Below are 19641 nucleotides of genomic sequence, written 5' to 3' on the forward strand. Positions count from 1 at the left end.
GGATGAGAAATTATGAAGAGTAGCTGGTTCATCGACTGCTGACGTGACCCAAACAGCTCGACTCACATTAGATGTGAACATAAGAACACATTCAAACTTTTTACTACACCTGATGTTTAACAATCTGCCCTGTTGGAACTTGTCCTGGTTTTCTTCCTCCTTTTGCTTCCATCTGTCCTTTTGGGAGGAACTACATCCTGTTTATTAAAAGCTTTATTAACAGGACGGCAGCAGTCTTGTGGCATCTCATCTCATCCTCTCATTCTTTGAGCCATAACTTTAGGGACTGTAACAGGATCAACAGATGTTCACATTTTAAAGCATTTTTTATACTTTTTAAAATTTTGTGATCATTTTGGCTGTGTTGTGACATGGATTTTTGCAGGAAATCTTTTTGGTCAAGTTTTTTGAAATCTGGTGTCTTTTACTTTCACATGTCATCCGTACTCTGTTGATGCATTTTGCACCCTGTTGACACCGTCATGGACAAAAATGTACAAGAACAGAATCTGGCATTAAATCCTCATACAACAATATTTTTTCAGCTTTTTTGGTTTTTCATAAATAACTTAATAATTATGCAATCAAATCAGTTTTGTTGATCAACTTTGACATGTCCAAGACACTAATAAACACCAATGTCCCATCCCCATCCTATTTATTATATGGAAATTTTTTAGTTTTTGAGAGTTTTTTCAATAAAGATTAATAATTCAACTGTTTAAAGTGGCATTTAAAGGGTTAAAACTGTGAAAATTATTTAATTTGGAAAAGGGCTCAATTTATTTTTGAAAAGCAAGGAGAAGAAATATTGCCATATGAGGACTTCATGGCAAATTTTCTGCATATACATTTTTATATATGAAGGTGTCGACATGGTGGAAAATTTGATGAGGGCACAAGGGTTAAATAAAAGGAGACGTTCAGAAAAAGAATTTCCACTTAAATAAGTCTAATTGGATACTAAAATGAGCACCTTTGTTTTGTCAATATCATGAAGTGGCATCCCTGCTGGAGTCGGTCAGAGCATTTCCACAGAGAGCCACTTTGCATCAGCAGCACCATGCTCCAGTGCTCTGGGAGAGTTTATAGTCCTGAGAGTTGAACACTGGATGACTGACAGCTGTCCTTCATCACAACAGAAGCCACAGAAATCCTCCTCATCAAAAACATGACTTTGATCTGCGTCCTCATCTGGACTCTCCTCTGCTGCTGCTTCACAGGTAAAGTCCAGAGAATCAAACTCCTCTCCTCTATCAACATCTGTCCCTCTGAAATGAAGCCCACAAAACCATGAAGCTGCTTTATGTTTTTGTCTCTGTGTCCTCAGAGTCCAGAGGACAGATCACAGTGACTCAGCCTGGAGCAGTGAGCTCTGCTGTGGGAGGATCTGTGAGCATCAAGTGTAGGACCAGTCAGAATGTTCGTGTTTGGAGCAACTACCATCTTTTAGCCTGGTACCAACAGAAAGATGGAGGAGTTCCTAAACTGCTCATTTACTATGCTAACACTCGGCAATCAGGGATTCCAACTCGTTTTACAGGCAGTGGATCAAACTCTGACTTCACTCTTACCATCAGTGGAGTCCAGGCTGAAGATGCAGCAGTTTATTACTGTCAGAGTGATCACTATATCAACAGTCAGTGGGTGTTCCCACAGTGAAAAACAGTCGTACAAAAACCTCCCTCAGTCAGACTGAAGAGAAACTGAACTGACTGCTGCAGCTGGAAGATACTGCAGAGACTGATACAGTTCACTGAGGACACACACACACACACACACACACAAACACACACACACACACACACACACACACACACACACACACACACACACACTTTTTCAAAAGACTTCACTTACATTTATTCATGAACAGTTAAATGAACTTCAGTAAATGTTTCCCCATCACAGCTTTTCTCAGTTGGTTTAGTGAAAGTCTTATATCAGGAACGTCATTCTCACCACTCTTAATGCAGTTCTCAAAATATGTAAGTCATATTTCACAACACAGACTCATCTATGCAAAAGACACTACATAAAACTGTGGTCGCAAATTTTGAAGCCATTCTGATAACCTTCTTCCACCAACGATGTGGAGATCCAAATCCAATTAAAACCAAGACACTCAAAAAGATGCTCTGTAAAAGAGTAGAATTCTTGGAACAGAGTTTAATACACTGAATCATATGAACAGCAGGAAAAATACATACAGACATTTAGCAAGAAAATTACATAGCAGAAAGCAAGCAAAGCAAAACCCCGGGGTGTACAGCCTTAAGCACAGACAGTAGAGCAACACAGAGACGGACAGGTAGCAGCAGCAGGAGGAAAAGAGCCCTGGGGGCGTCCTCTGGTCCCCTAATATAGGGACCAGTATCGCCGCCCCTGCTGCTGGGTAACTTTCCCACACGCCCCGCACAGCTGCTGGGGTCAGATAACGGCCAGAGTTCACACCTGGCGCTGGCTGAGGGCCCGGTCCAAAGTGACACCAATAGGTTAACCCTTTGCTTTACCCTCTGACAATAGGTCACAACATGGTCAAAGGTCACACATTAATCCTAATTATTAAATCTTATACAGCAAGTGGCACAATCTTATAACATATAATACACAGGTTACATGCTTAAAAACACTTCAGTGTGGGTTCAGAGTGTGTGTGTGTGTGTGTGTGTATTTTGTATGATATTTTATCGTGATGTGTTCAGGATCTCTATTACAATGTTACTGTTTTGGTTGTGCTGCGTTAAAAAGACGTTGAGTGTGTATTAGGGAAGGTCAGTTACCAGAGCTGGAGAGTGAGTTATTCAAGTGAACTCTCAACAGCATTAACTGCCCTGTTACTGTACCAACTTAATAAACCTCGGTGAAGCAAAAATGTCTTGTGCTTAAGACTCTACATGAAAGTTAAAATATATATGTTCAGTGCGCATAGATATATAGAGTATATAGTTACATAGTTATACATATCACACAAAAATCCACCACATTCCCCCCTGTGGTACCTGGAGGTACCACCTAAAAAGACCCCATAACTAAAGAAGAACAAAAATTGTGAAAACTAATGCGTGCGCTGTTTTTTTGCTAACATATGTAAAAGCAAGCTCTACATAGAACATAAGAATTTGTATAAAGATCCCACACAGTTATTGCTCAAATGAATAAGCCCTTCCTTCCACCAAAAACCTCACAGTTATCAACATAACATTCTCCCAAGATTCCATTTCTCTTAGTCAATTAATTTAAGACAAATTGATTCATCTTCATTTGCAAATCATGCTACACAGTATCCTTAATAGAATACTCAAGAAACTTAAAAATCAGCCTAATTACAGGAAAATGAAAGTAAGGCATAAAACACATCAGCAGAGACACATAATACATACATGGCTTACACAACACCATAAATGGCATTAAAATAATACAATTAAACAATTAATTCCAAGTTTTGGATTTCATCTTGGTCAGGTGCAACTTCTTTTTCTGAACAGACTTCTCAGTGTGGGCTTTGAAATGTCCTTTGATAACTTCAAGGTTGACATTTCTCTGCAGTCAGCTTCAACCTTTACTCAACTTGTGTCCCTTTTTCAGTCCATATTTCAACTAATTTATGAGTCCGAGAAAAGTCTCTTATGGTACTTCTTGACTGCTGGATCTTGCATAGCTTCTAAGAATACTCGAGACGACTTGGTCCTACTCTTGATTAAAGTCAGGGTCGGCGATGGGTAGTAGTTGATCTTGCACAGCCATCATTCAGAAGCTGGTTTGGGCACTGTATGGGTCCACTTGGACTGTAGGCTCTGCAGCAGGTTCAACAGCTACCGGATGGGTCATGGCTCAGCTTTCTGGAGCAGCCTGTTTCACTCCGTTGTCCCCTCACACTTGTCATCAGATTGCCAGCACCTGCGTCAGGACCTCTGCATCTCCGTCTGTTATCCAGATGCCATCTCCACCTGCAGAAAGATAGCCTTGCAGACTGCATTAGTTGTGTCCACAGTTACCTCTACAGGCCCTTTATGAGGACTTATCTATGGACCTTTGTGAGTATGCCGTGCAATGTTAGTTGTTTTAGTCTTATTAGTTCACGACTGCATGCACCTTAGTACTAAAGTTAATATCTGCACCCAGTTAACCTCTTCCTTAACAAATTCCAATTCATTGCTTTATTTTGTGAAGCACTTTGAAATGTTTGTCTCAAATGCTGTTATAAACAGAAAGCTTTATTTATCTTTACCTAGCTATCAATTTAGGAAGTGCATAGTAAAGCTCTAACATGTTGTTTCATTTAGCTATCAATGTGTCTGTTTTCTGGTGATCAAGACATCTAATCACAGCCACAGGACTAGTGAGCTTTAGGGCGACTACTAGCTGGGTTATTGCCTCTTCATATTTATAAGCTGAATTTGGATAAACATTAACTCTGTTACCGGCTGCCAATTCACAATTCATCATTAGCACTGTTAGCCCAAAACTTAGCGTTGCTGGCTATATGGCTGATCAAACTTCCCACACCTCTATAGCCGCCGAATTGGAATTTTCAAAGCTAAGTTAGACAATGCCACATTGACCACACAGTTCTTCATATTGGCAGTAGTTAAACCATCACTCAAAAACCATCACTTGACCTAACTGTCCAAACCAACCATAGGCTGACCTCCAACTTTCTTTCATCTCTAAAATCCCCACAAGAGCAGCCACAGAGGAACGCCTTATTTAAAGAGTTTCAGTCAGGTTTCAGAGCACATCACAGTATAGAGACAGATTTGGTGAAAGTTAAAAATGATCTTCTTAAGGCCTCTGACAGTGGATTGATCTCTATGTCCGACACTTGTGACCATAACATGTTATTCTAAGAATCCTCCCACATACACAAGACTAACCATTGAGCTTCACAAGGTTTCACACCAGGATCTATTTCTATTTACATAACACATGCCTCCTTCAGGTAACACCACAAAAGACACAACATACCTCTGCCATGCTGATGACACCCTCTCTCTCATTCATCCATGAAGCCAAACAACACACACCTGTCAGTCAACCTAAAGGAATGCTCTGAATGGCATTACCTTGGTCTCCATTAACACTGTGAGGTTTCTTGGAGTAATTTTTTTAAATCCCAATATGCACTAATATGTGCTTTTTCAAGACTGCTTTCTTCAATTTCTGCAAGATCTCTAAAGTCCTGTCCCAGAGTGATGCTGGAAGACAAATTCATGCATTTATTACTTCTAGGCTGTCCCACTGTAATTTGTTTTTATCAGGATGTTGTAGACATTGTAACTCCTTAAAAAGCATCCATCTACATCAAAATGTTGCAACATGAATGCTGAAAGGGACTAGAATGACAGAGTACATTTCTCCTGTTGATTTCTCTTCATAGGCTCCTTGTTAAATCTGTTTTGTTTGTTTTTTTAAATTACCATACTGCTCCTATAGTACTATATCTCCCCACTTGACTCTCGAACTTTAAGCTTACTAGAATATTTAAAAGTAGAATGGGAAGCCAGGCCTCCAGTTTTTAGGTCTCTCTTTTGAGTTATTATTAGTTATTAGTTATTATCAATCTCTGGCTCTCCTACACAGCATATTTTCAGTCCTGTCTCCTCCTCCTTACTCAGCTGGTCGCAGCAGATGACCACTCCCCCCTGTGCCCAGTTCTACTGGGCATTTATTCCTGTTAAAAAGGGAGTTCCTCCTCTCCAAATTTCTTGCTAAAAGGGGGTCAGATAAATAATCGTTTTGTAATGTTTTAATTTTGCAGTTTATCCTTAGATAATAAAGTGCCCTTAAATGACTGGCATCATAATTCCATGCCTGTTCAACCTTGAGTTGAATACTATACAGACAAATTTTCATGCATGGGTTGTTTATAGGCAGTAATCATAAGAAATTCTCTAATTGGATCTTGTTACACATTTTGGTGGCAGACAATTACTTCACACCCCATTTTCCTTAACCTGAGTGATAGTAAATTGTGGACCGTAAATAATACATGTAATTGGCATTATATTTACAATACACCTGGATGGCCATGATGAACACTGAGACCTCCTGAAAAACAAACAGTTTTAATTGCAGGGTTAAAGGTCTACTTCAACTTTTGTAAATTTGGATTGTACTAGGTCAATAGTTGCTTACCTATAGAGGTTTAATCATGCTGACTCAACTCTGCCTTACCCTAATCTTCCCAGTTTGGCCCATACCAATGAAATGTTCTTCTCTTTCCTTTTGGTTGCCATGTGCCTGGTCAGACTGCATGTCCCTCCTCAGTGCTTCAAACTCTACCTCTGCACACTGTAACTAGAATAGAACTAGAATAGAGTCATTTAGTTCTGCAGGTTTTACTAGAGTAAGCATTTGAGTAATTTAAATATGTCAATCCACAGACAACTGGACCCTGCCACACACAGGAAAGATAATTTAGGCCCCATTTTTCTAAATTGAGGTTTGCTCATTTTTATAGGAGATCAGGCTTTAGCCTCTTTCCCTCCAAAATATCTGATAATTTAGATTTTCTCTTTTTTGGGGTGGTTCATTCTTTGGGAGAGTTAACAATTTAGCTCTGCTAAGCTATATGTTCCCCCCTTTTCCCAATGCAGTTAAGATTATGACAGAATCCTTCACTGCTTTCTCCTCCACACTGCATTCATTTTTATTTGTCTTCCATTTGAAAGTAACTACAAATTGCTCACACTGAATTATCGCAGTATGGATGGTTTAGTGCTGCACGTTTTGAGCTAGCATCATACTATTAGCTTCAACACATGAACAGAGGTAGCTGGCACTGGTCTATATGTAGCCACACTGAAAAAGATAAAAGACAGATTATTTGTCATATCTGCATACAGAGCCACACGTATTTGCACCCACACAGTTACATACATGTCAGGAGGATACCCAAGAGCAGTATACCAGGGTCAGAAACAGCAGATGTTTAAATTTCTCATTTCATGTTACCAGGGATCCTGAGTGTCATCAGTACCCCAACTTTTAGTAAATCCCCATGTGTACGTTTCCTCCCTTCAATAATGCAATGCTCATAAGGTGATTAATAACTTCCCTAAGTTTACTTATCTGTCCCATGCCCTACTGGGTTTCTAATGCTCTGTGTGTATCTGTTCTAGTGTCAGTGAGAGTCATGTCTGCACCCTTTATGTTTTAAACTTTCCTAACCTTCAATAATATTCTAATGTAAGAGTGTTAGTAATGAATATATTTCTAATAATCTCCTATCTAATGCTTTCATGTGGCCTAGTTCATATTATTTGTGTTCTTTTTCTACTGGGAGAGTAACACAAGGAGTGGAGCCCAGGGCTTTAAACTTATTAGTTTGTTGGGAGCATTACTGATGCAGCTGCTTCATGTTGTTCACTGTAGATATCATGGATAGTTAGGTACACTGGTATCAGTCACAGTCCATGTACTGAAGATTTCTCTTGGCAGTAACTTCCTTGTTGTTATGGTGCTGCCCACATTCCTCTTGGCATTCTCCAGGAACATCCACACAGAGAACATCCCAGATGTAGACGATGTTGGCTCTTAGAGCCCACCGCTTGTCAGTCCTCAGCAGATTGATGAGTATGTCAGCTGACTAAAAGTGTGTTTTAATACACTTTTCCAGCCCTCTGCAGATACAGTCTTTCATTGGACTCGAGGAGACTCGGTTTCATGAATTGAGGATCTTCACTGGGAAGATCCCCTCTGGTTTCCTGGGTTTTCACATGTGCCAGCCATTGGATGTCGTCATACAGCTGACTCCTCCTCTCCACCCTTGTACAGGCCTCATCAGTGACGTAGGCCTTCGCAGTGCCAGTGTTGCTCTACTCCACAGGCTCTTGTCCTGCTATCTTTCACTGGTGCTCTATGTTTCTCCCCTTCAGTTGGTGAGCTCCTTCATCTGTAAGGGGTTATTTCTTTTGTTTCCATAGCAGGAGAGTCATTGTTTCGAGTATGTGCATACATCAGTTAGTTAGTAACTGTTTTCATTTGCTCCATTTTTTTCTTTTGCCTGTGAGCTCGACCTCATGTTACTCTCCATTATCTTACTCCTGTTCTTTGAATTCTCCTATTTAGCTTCCTTTCCTCTGACTCACAACTTTCTTTGTCCCACCTGTCTAATCACTCTTCACTCTGCGGTTCCTTTATCTAACTTCCTACATCTCAAACTTTCTCGTGTTTACTTCTCCTCTTCTAAGCCATAATCACTTTTGTCGTGGTTTTTTTTAAATACAAAGGCTCAACTTTTGATTTCTCCTTATTGCATTTTAGGTCAATGTGTTTTCTTTCTAATTACCAGCTTTTGCTGGAACAAAGGCTCTGTCATCCCCTCCAAACCCTGCTCCTGCGTATTTCCCCCCTGCATGATGCACACTGCTTATTTAGGGAGCTTTCTGTTTCCTACTGGCAGCAGAGATTTATCTATATTTGCTTTTATTTTATTTTCCTTGTAAAACTAAAACAAAATCATAGGGGCTTTATTATCATATACAACAGTTTTATGTTTTTCTGCTCAACTTTCCTGTAAGTGACAAGTTGCAGCTGTGGGATTAACCCTGTCACTATTAAAAACCCTGATTCCTGAAACAATTACCCCCAAATTTTGTCACAATACCTGTTAAACTTGACAAATTAAAAGCAATAGTAATTTTGCATATGTAAGAATTACCATATTGCATTTGCTAAACACAGCATTTTGCAAGTTATTCCTTAAATGTATAAAGTGCAATTTATTTATTTATTTACTTTCTTGGATGGTAAAAAGCACTCTGATGTTTTGGGACTCTTAAAACTTAAATACTTCCTGATTCAAGCCTCACCCTCGAAGCCTTAAAGGGTTAAGGCCCTCTTATGTCACGCACCTCTGAAGCTCGTCTAAATGTTATTTCTCTCATAGCTATAGGAGAAGAATTACACACAGTCTGACCAGCATCAAGGCGAGTGTTTTAGATACCAATGATCCCTTTAATAATCCCTTCCCCTATACAATATCTAATCATGCTTTTTATTTTATTGATCAGCATTTCTAATGATCCACAGCTGCAGGTTAACCAGCCATGCACCCCACAATTTTATTTCTGTTGTTTCTTTTCCCAGCCAAATATTATTTTTCTTTAAATTTACACTTTTTTTCCTCTCTAAAGTGCTTGAGTGTAATCACTTTTCATTCTTACCTACTCTTCCTCTTATTTTACTATTACACTTAATGGCATTATTTATTACATCTTTCTAATTATTGTTTTATTATTGTTAACATTACACTCTAATCAGTTACTATTATATTTAAACTTTTTGTTTACTCGCTGAATTATTATTATTCTCAATTCTTTTCACTGCTTCTCTACTGTTATGTCTTATGCCTCTCTCCCATTCAGTTCTGTCTTACTTCCCTGTTCTTATTTTAATAGTTTATTATATTTATTTTAATTTACCCGAGAACCAGTTTACTGGCCTTATCATTTTCCTCCCAGGTGTTTCTTCTAATATTTTATTCTCAAATTTAGAGCTTCTTTCTTCCTGTTCCTCACTCTAATGGGCACTATTCTTTTTACATTTTGTTTTTTTTTGTTCATAGTACTCAGCATTTGATCACCTGTTTAAGCATCTTAACTGATGTGGGCCCTAAACTTTACAAACAAGTTACATCTTTTTTTTCTCTTTTTCTTTTTTTTTAAGCAAACAAATTTGCTTCCTGTCTCAGGTGACTCCTCTGAGCTTCGCACAAGCTCCCCATAACAATAACCTCTTTGAGACATGCAGGTCAGTCTTTTACTCTTCTTCTCACACTTGCATTTGGCTTAGATCACTTGAAAGCCTGTGCACTGGTCAAGGACACTCTTGGCAGGATGTCAGGGCCCACCCCACACACTCCACAGTCAGAGCAACTTGAGCCAGCTACACCCTGTGACGCTGTTTACAGGCCGCCTCCTGCAGCAGCGGCTCAGCTGATGTGAGCTCTCTCACTACAACACTTTTCCTTTTTTCTCTCTACTGTCTCCCTCTGCCACACTCAACAGGCGCTAAACTTTACTTGAAATTGTTAAGTCACAATCTCTGACTTATTAAACCACCATTTCCAACAAAACTCTTCTATTTCACTTCACTATTTTCCATCCAGTGATTTTAGCTCTTATACTCTGGGTTTAATACATCAGTTAGTTGCATTTAAACCCTGTCTACCTTCTTTTCTCTTCCCAACTACTTATTTGTGATGGCAGCATTTTAAACAGATCTCCAGCAGGTGTCTCTTTTGTTAACTTGTTCATATTTGTCCTCATTACCACTTCACCCAACATGTCAGCCTGTTTATTCTGAACTCCTCTAAGCTTCACACAACTTATTTCCAACAGTCATTCATTTCACATCATATTACTCAGGTGCCTCTTGCACTCTCTGTATGCTTTTGGGTGAGTTTATGACCCCTCGGCAGAACTTTCTAACACAGGCAAAACTTCATGCAAACTCTGAGACATTTATTAGATTCTTTTACAACTCCTGCATTTTACTGAGATCGATTTATGGAAGCTCTTTTGACTCTCTTATCTTCATTGTAGCCCAAACATGTTCTTTTTATTTAGTCTCTATCTCTCCCTCTTTACTAAGATGTTCAGCTGTTCTTAGATCATCACCACTACCGTCTATATTTCTCCAAACACAACACAAACCTCTCTGTTTCATTTATTATTTGTTTGTGTGATTTATTTACTTTCCCTCTAATTATTTTAGGCCTGGGTTTTATCCCAGCTATGTTTTATTATTAGAATTAGTTTATAGTTCTCATTCTTACTGTTATTAGTTTGGATATGTTATAATTTAGCTCTAGGTTAGGTTATCCTTTTTTTTTTTTACTTTAGTCAAGCAGCTCTGTTTCCAATTTATTTAACTTTTGGTCATACTTTTATTAAGCTAATAATCCAAAAAAGTGTCTGCAATCCCTATTTACTCATTATCCCTATTTTGGTAATTAATATTTTCTTTTACTCCAATTTACCCACAAATTTTCCACCTTACTTCATATTGCTGCTTGACAAATATTATTTCTACAGATCTTTCTGTTTAAATTCCTTAAACAACAACATTATATTTCAGCAGCAGTGTCTATTTTCCTCTTTATATTCAACAACTCTTAATTTTTGCAGACTTATCTCTTTTCACTGCTCTGATGCTCCTCTCACTCCTCCACATACCGTAGGGATGATTCACAAACTGCCTGCAGACACAGCGCTCTGCAGCACAGTGAGCTCAGTTTTTTAGTCTCTCAAATCAGTCCCTCTACAACTTTTTATTCATCTACCTACTAACTTCCCTTTTCCGTATTTATTTATCAAAACCCACCCCTTACGCGTATTCCTCTAACTCTTATTTACGGCAAGAGTTATTTTAAGCAATATTTACAGCAATACATGGTTATACTCTAGACTACTACTTAGCAATATTTACAGCAGCGATTATACTTAAGGGTTAGTAACAGCTATTTACATATTTACACTTTGGCCGAAGGTGTCGCCTTTCATACAGCGACGCGCGCAGTTACCCAGCGTGTCCAGACCGGTGGACTCGAAAGCCCTCAGAATCCCACTGCGAGCCCCAAGCCCCCGCGTTACGTGCTGAGTTCTTATCTCCAAAATTCCCCCAAAGCCCGAGCAGTCCTGACTACCTAGCAATTCACTTGGGTTAACTAGGTTAACCAATTAAATGGTTAACCTAGTTAGCCTGTGTCACCTTATCTACCTAAATGGATAACTAGGTTTCCAGCGGTAACCACCTTGGGGGTGCCGACATATATTTCACTTTTCATCACTTTTATCACTTTTCATCACTTCAACTTTTTACTTCTGCGCAACTTACGCCTATTCTTCAGATGCACTAAAGAATAGCGGAAAGATAAACCCAAACTCCCCCAACACAGCCCTGGAGTCATACTCCAGCACAGGGCAGAGCAGCCTCTCACACACACAAACCCCAAATACGCACACACACACACAGCGCTCACTCACACTCCCCCCGCGGGTCACACAAGTTACAGGAATAACACACACACATATGATGCAGTATTAAACTCCACTCCTTCAGCATCCGCAACTAGCATTATTTTTACAGTGTAACACTTTATCACTTAGAATAACAGCGACCATTTGATTAAAGTCCTTTTCAAGGTTAGGTGAAATCTACCTGGAGCCAAGGTGGAACCCCCCTTCTGCACTCAGACAACACCAACATTGAGCAGAAAAAAAACTCTGCTTACCTTATTGTAGCGGCCGCTTGGTGTTCTCTGATGTGCAAGGCTTTGGCATTCCCCAAGGCTCCCAGCAATCACCTTAATTCCTTGTCCCTTCGTACGTCGCCAATTGTGGTCGCAAATTTTGAAGCCATTCTGATAACCTTCTTCCACCAACGATGTGGAGATCCAAATCCAATTAAAACCAAGACACTCAAAAAGATGCTCTGTAAAAGAGTAGAATTCTTGGAACAGAGTTTAATACACTGAATCATATGAACAGCAGGAAAAATACATACAGACATTTAGCAAGAAAATTACATAGCAGAAAGCAAGCAAAGCAAAACCCCGGGGTGTACAGCCTTAAGCACAGACAGTAGAGCAACACAGAGACGGACAGGTAGCAGCAGCAGGAGGAAAAGAGCCCTGGGGGCGTCCTCTGGTCCCCTAATATAGGGACCAGTATCGCCGCCCCCTGCTGCTGGGTAACTTTCCCACACGCCCCGCACAGCTGCTGGGGTCAGATAACGGCCAGAGTTCACACCTGGCGCTGGCTGAGGGCCCGGTCCAAAGTGACACCAATAGGTTAACCCTTTGCTTTACCCTCTGACAATAGGTCACAACATGGTCAAAGGTCACACATTAATCCTAATTATTAAATCTTATACAGCAAGTGGCACAATCTTATAACATATAATACACAGGTTACATGCTTAAAAACACTTCAGTGTGGGTTCAGAGTGTGTGTGTGTGTGTGTGTGTGTGTGTATTTTGTATGATATTTTATCGTGATGTGTTCAGGATCTCTATTACAATGTTACTGTTTTGGTTGTGCTGCGTTAAAAAGACGTTGAGTGTGTATTAGGGAAGGTCAGTTACCAGAGCTGGAGAGTGAGTTATTCAAGTGAACTCTCAACAGCATTAACTGCCCTGTTACTGTACCAACTTAATAAACCTCGGTGAAGCAAAAATGTCTTGTGCTTAAGACTCTACATGAAAGTTAAAATATATATGTTCAGTGCGCATAGATATATAGAGTATATAGTTACATAGTTATACATATCACACAAAAATCCACCACAAAACACTTTCACCATCGTTTTAAGACAAATTGGGTTTTGGTTTTGGGGGGTTTTTTTGTTTGTTTTTTTAGTTTCTGAAAATCTTACTGACTTTGGAAAGAGTCACAAGGGGCCAAAGGCCTGTACGAAACTGGACTCAAGTGCTGGACCAAATGTGGAGACGGTTGAGTTTGCTTTACACAAATCTTTATTTGGTACAAAAACACAGAGTTATACTTGGCGTGGGATTCCTGACAAGAAAACGTAGTGTGGTGGCCTAAGGTGGCGTGGTGATCAAGAGGAAGAGAGGAAAAGGGGTTAGTGGGTTCACAGATTGTGGGTGTGGATGAAGTTTAAAGAGGAGGATGGCTTATGTTGCAGGTGGAGTTGGTGGTACTTTGAGGGGAGTAGGTGAAGGTCCAGGTGAGCTGAATAGATTTAAGATGAGCTGACCTGAGCTCCAAGGGATCCTGTGTGAAGCAGTGGCAAGAGGGCAGCAGGTGTGATATTGAAATCCTTCCCAGGAGACGGAGCATGAAACTGCAGTGAGTATGGCCGAGTGTCCGAGTGGGGATCTTAGCTGAAGAGTGGAGCAGTGGCGTGACCAGAGAGCTGTAGCACATGAAAAATGAGGAAAGTTCATAGACTTGGGCAAGGAGCATGAAGCATGGTAGCCTGTTACCACCGTGGGTAAGTAGACAAACTAGCAGTGAAGAGACGGCAACGCTGGTCTTAAATATCCTGAGTAGGTTGCTCCAGAATGGCTCCATGTGAGCAGATGACAGCTCTGCCCAGGGGCAGACACAGCAGAACATGGACTTAGTGGAAATTTACCAGCAGCTCACCCGGACTGTGACAGCTAATGAAAAGTTTAAAACTGTTTTCAGAAACAAAAATCTAATCTGATGTTTTTTTGGTTTTTTTTAACCTTACAAAACTGGTGAAATGGAGAAAAGCAAAATAATACTCATTAAACTATATGTGTCAGGAAAAGAAAATGTATACAATCTGAGACCACAGCACCAACTACTGTATAGTCCAGTAAAGTCATACTGCATGTTTTTATTAGGTTATTAAGTACACCTGTTAAACTGCTTGTTAATCCAAATATCAGCCAATCACATGTCAGCAGCTCATAGCATTTACACATGTAGACATGTTGAACACAGCCTGCTGAAGATTAACTCAAACATCATTAAGAAAGGTAATTAAAAGTGTCATGGTTGTTGATGCCAGACAGGTTGATCTGACGGGATTTCTTTACACAGCCATTTGTAGGGTTGACGGGGAACGGTCTGAAAAAGAGAAAATATCCAGTGAGCTGTAGTTTTCTAGGTGAAAATACCTCATTGATGTCAAAGGCCAGAGGAGAATGGCTTAAAAGTTTTGAGTTTATAGGAAGGCAACAGTAACTCAGTAACAACAGTAACTCAATCAACCACTCGATACAAACAGGAAGAGCATCTGTGCAAGCACAACATGTGACGTTTAAGCAGATGGGCTACAGCAGTAGAAGACTGCACTGCAGGGCCTGTCACCGAAGAACAGGAAACTGAGGTTATAATTCACATGGAGTGACCAAAATTATACAATATAAGAACAAAAAACAAAAACACGGTGCTCCAATGGCCTCCACAGTCACCAGATCTCTGTTCAAGACAGCATTTTTGGGATGTGGTTGAAAGTGTCCAGCTGGCAAATCTGCAGCAGCAATATGATGCTATTATGTCAATAAGGGGCAAAATCTCTGACTTGTTGAATCTATGCTACAAAGCATTCAGGCAGCTCAGAAGGCAAAAGGGGTCCAGCCCGGTACTAGCAAGGTGTACCTAATAAAGTGGTCTGTGAGTGCATGTAGTATATGTTTTTGTGTAATTACAGTAGCAGTGCCACGGCATGGACGTGTGACACAAGACTGAGATTATGCATTTCTAAATGTTTCAACTTAAACGTCTTCTGAGAATATGTGTCCATATTTGATTATAATTGAAGAGCAATTTCACTGCTTTGAAGTAATTTGAGTGGAAACACTAATGAAGTGTTGGACAGTATTCAGTAAAGTGACAGATCTGGAGTTCTGTCTGACAAAACTGTTTCAGAGTTGTGAGATTCAAGTGGATCAACAAAGTAACAAATCCCTTTATTAGTGTAGAAACAACAGCAGTGTGTATGTGTGTGTAAAAACAATGAGAAAGGCTATTTTGATTGGGGAAAAGCATCACTGATTTGAGAACTGCACCAAAGCGACTGAGATAAAACTGTAATATATGTTTGAGGTGGATGGTATTGGAGGAAATCATGTTGTATCTGTTATACTAGTTTCTCAGCATGTTTTCACCTAAGTCTGTTAACCACATATTGCAGTGTGGTTCCCTGTATGTTTCCTACTGCCAATAATATGCACCAAGTAAGAGAGAAGGATACCAGGATACCATCATCTACTGTATCAAAGTCAGCACTGAGGTCTGAAAGCATTAAAATGGGAAAATCCCCTGAGACAGTGATGGACATTTAATACTTTTAAATGTGCAGTTTCAGTGCTGTGATATCCTTTAAACCTGGAATGAAATACAAACTCAATTCAACAACAGTTGCTTCATCTGTTCATCAATCCTATTTCAGCCATTCTTTTCTGCTTATCCAATTCAGGTCCATGAGGCAGGTACAGCCTGGACAGGTTGTCAGTCTATTGCAGTGTAACCTGTTCAGTTAAAATAGAATTAAGACTGACATTGTCATCAGGAACCTTAATGATCAACAACGTCACAAACAAAACCAATGAAATGTTTTGCTTAATTTAAAAATGTGTTTCCAATAAGTCAAACAGCACACTGTAAAAAGAACCAACTTAATTGAATTGTTTCAATTGGTAACACCTAATTTAATTAAGTTCTTTGAAATGAAGTTAATACATTAGATAAATCAGTTGTGTTATCTAATGTATTAACTTCATTTCAAAGAACTTAATTAAATTAGGTGTTACCAATTGAAACAATTCAATTAAGTTGGTTCACCCATTTTCTTTTTACAGTGCATGAATCACTTAATAGTACTATACACACAGTGAGTATAACTGCATTCATACAAATACAATGTGGTATTACATTCTTTCCAAATACTAACACAGTGGCACAAGTGGTTTAGAAAACAGTTTCTCCACAAAGTCGATTGTATTCCCACTGTGAAGCTTTCAGTAATGTCACATGATCTTCACCAGCAAGTAGAATTTACTCAGAAAAGTTACTTGAATCAATGTAACTGTATAAATGTAAGTGTGACCCACCACTGTACACCACCATAAAGTCACTGACTAAATGCTTTCCATGAAATATTTAATGATACAAACATGAACGAAGGAATTCAGAAAAAAACGCAAATTTCTAACATCTCTACATCTTGGCAAAGAGCAACTGATAAATGAACTTATTTTAAATATGATCAATTATTAGTTCTTCACAACCCATCAGGATCTACGTGGGGTACAGAATGTTGTAAAAACAAATAGTGAAGTCCAGACCTTTACTTTTTCACAGATCATTTCCATAGAGAGGCACTTTGCATCAGCAGCACCATGCTCCGGTGCTCTGGGAGAGTTTATAGTCCTGAGAGTTGAACACTGGATGACTGACAGCTGTCCTTCATCACAACAGAAGCCACAGAAATCCTCCTCATCAAAAACATGACTTTGATCTGCGTCCTCATCTGGACTCTCCTCTGCTGCTGCTTCACAGGTAAAGTCCAGAGAATCAAACTCCTCTCCTCTATCAACATCTGTCCCTCTGAAATGAAGCCCACAAAACCATGAAGCTGCTTTATGTTTTTGTCTCTGTATCCTCAGAGTCCAGAGGACAGATCACAGTGACTCAGCCTGGAGCAGTGAGCTCTGCTGTGGGAGGAACTGTGAGCATTAAGTGTAGGACCAGTCAGGATGTTTATTATAGCAGCCCATATCACCTTTTAGCCTGGTACCAACAGAAAGATGGAGAAGTTCCCAAACTGCTCATTTACCTTGCTAGCAATCGACAATCAGGGATTCCAGCTCGTTTTACAGGCAGTGGATCAAACTCTGACTTCACTCTGACCATCAGTGGAGTCCAGGCTGAAGATGCAGCAGTTTATTACTGTCAGAGTTATCATGAGATTAATTATCAGGGTATGTTCACACAGTGAAAAACAGTCGTACAAAAACCTCCCTCAGTCATACTGAACAGAAACTGAACTGACTGCTGCAGCTGGAAGATACTGCAGAGACTGATACAGTTCACTGAGGACACACACACACACACACACACACACATTTGATTTTGACCTAAAAATAGTTTCTTTCGCTTTTTCCTTTAAATTTAACTAAAAATAAGTCAGATGTTCCAACGTCGAACAGTTATTGAGAAAACTCTTCATCATGACCTTTGACCTCAGTTTCATACTACAACAGCCGTAATATCATCTATGATTTGTTAAATTTGAACAATTATCAGTAAAATAAGACCTTCCTTTTGACATATACAAAAATACAGTCATTAAATATCATACAGCTCGACATAAAAAATAAATTTAATTTTAAATAATCTAAACATAAGTTTGAGGCTCAAAAACAGAAGTCATGAGGTGCTTTCATGATTAAATCATATCTGTCCATAACTACATACACATAACATCCAAATCATATGCAGTGACATATTTGTCACATATATACAGCCCTTACTCTGAGATTCAAAGTTCATCCTGCACTTTAGACTTTCAGATGAAACAATCTCACCATGAGATACAGCCAGTACCTGTTGAGGAGCTTTCAGTGACAACACATGAGCTTCCTCAGCAGATGGAGGCGTCCATTTATTATTGACATGTATGTGATAAAAAATAGCTTTTGTCCAGATTCACTGAGAAGTTTGTATCCCAAATGTTTAAACACATAAAGGATCAAGCGCTAACACTTCTAATTTTAGCAGCCACACCACCACATGTAAACTGCTGCGTCGATCTGGATTTTGACGTGACCGACACAATTCATTATGGGACTGTTGTTCACGCAAATCTGAGTTTATAATGGAAAAAGGAGCCAGATGTTGGTTTGGTGTTTTAAAGTTAAAATTTGGAGATTAGCTGCTCTGCTGCAAAATGATGCAGTCGCTCATCTGACTGAACAGAAACATTTTATGGAGTGGACTGATTCTTGTGCTCAAAGCTTGGAACCATCAACAAGGCTCAAGCAGCAGCTGGAAGAAGGAAAAACAATATTTCAGAAAACATGTTTGTGTGATCTCAGCTCTGTATACCGGTAAGTTATAATGCCAGCACATGTAACTGTTGTAGTCACTCATAACCAGTCTCAATGACTTCCGTCCAATTGCACTAACCCCTGTCATCACCAAGTGCTTTGAGAAACTAGTTCGGGGGCACATCTGAGCCTAACATCAGCTAACACCACGGCCCTAGTCAAGACAACCCAGCAGTGGCTACACTTCCTAAGGGTGCTCAGGAAGGAGCAATTAAACGCCCCACTGCTGGTGACCTTCTACAGATCCACCATCGAGAGCCTGCTGACCTATGCAGTGACAGTGTGGCACACCAGCTGCACGGAGGCAGACAAGAAGAGACAGCAGAGGGTGCTAAACACAGCACAAAACATCATCGGCTGCCCCCTGCCCTCCTTGTCTCCCATCAACAACTCCCGTTCTCTCAGCAGCGCCAGAAACATCTTAAAGGACACTCTCCACCCCGGCTACCATCTTTTCAACCTACTACCCTCTGGCAGGCGCTTCAGATCCATACGGGCCAGAACAAACAGCTTTGGGGAAGAAGCTGTCCCTGAGTCTATCACCATACTCAACTCAAACTTGCACAAAAAGTAATCTGCACTGAAATATCATCAATTCTCTGCCTGTCTGTCTCTATCATGTAATACTGTACTGTGTATTTATATTTATATTAAGTGTATAGATAAACTGTTGTATAGTTTGTATAATGAGCTAAAGCACGTGTGCACTTTTATAGAGGTGTTTTAATCTCGCTATACTATATATAATGACAATAAAGGGCTGTGGGTGGCTTACAGAGATGAGATAAGTCAGTTTAAATATTTGGGTCTTTTTTTCCTAATTGAAAATAAATTAATAAATTAACAGTTAAAATGTATAAAACAGCTTTTACTTGGTATGTTGGATATATCAAGATGCCAATCATTTAATGCTGCACCACTGATAATTTTACACAGGGAGTTATTACAAGTACAAAATGAAATGAAAGAAAATTGTTTGGGCAGATAATATAAATATAATGAGTACAGTCAGGTACCAAAGCCTATATTCCATAAGCATCAATTGATCCATTGATGAACAGTTTAAGGTGGATTTTTCTGTCCTC

General features: G+C 39.6%; 2 gene segments (V, D, J or C); both read left to right on the top strand.

Annotated features, from left to right (window-relative positions):
* The window catches only part of LOC100695241 (Ig kappa chain V-III region CBPC 101-like), a 201447-nt gene that overhangs the window by 36116 nt on the left and 145690 nt on the right, over window positions 1-19641 (top strand).
* On the top strand, window positions 1155-1683 carry LOC109196594 (Ig kappa chain V region 3381-like). The segment is given in 2 exon segments: window positions 1155-1223; window positions 1331-1683. Coding segments are annotated over 2 exon segments (384 nt in total).

The sequence above is a fragment of the Oreochromis niloticus genome, linkage group LG22 (genome assembly GCF_001858045.2).
Source record: "Oreochromis niloticus isolate F11D_XX linkage group LG22, O_niloticus_UMD_NMBU, whole genome shotgun sequence".
In the NCBI taxonomy this organism is placed as follows: domain Eukaryota; kingdom Metazoa; phylum Chordata; class Actinopteri; order Cichliformes; family Cichlidae; genus Oreochromis; species Oreochromis niloticus.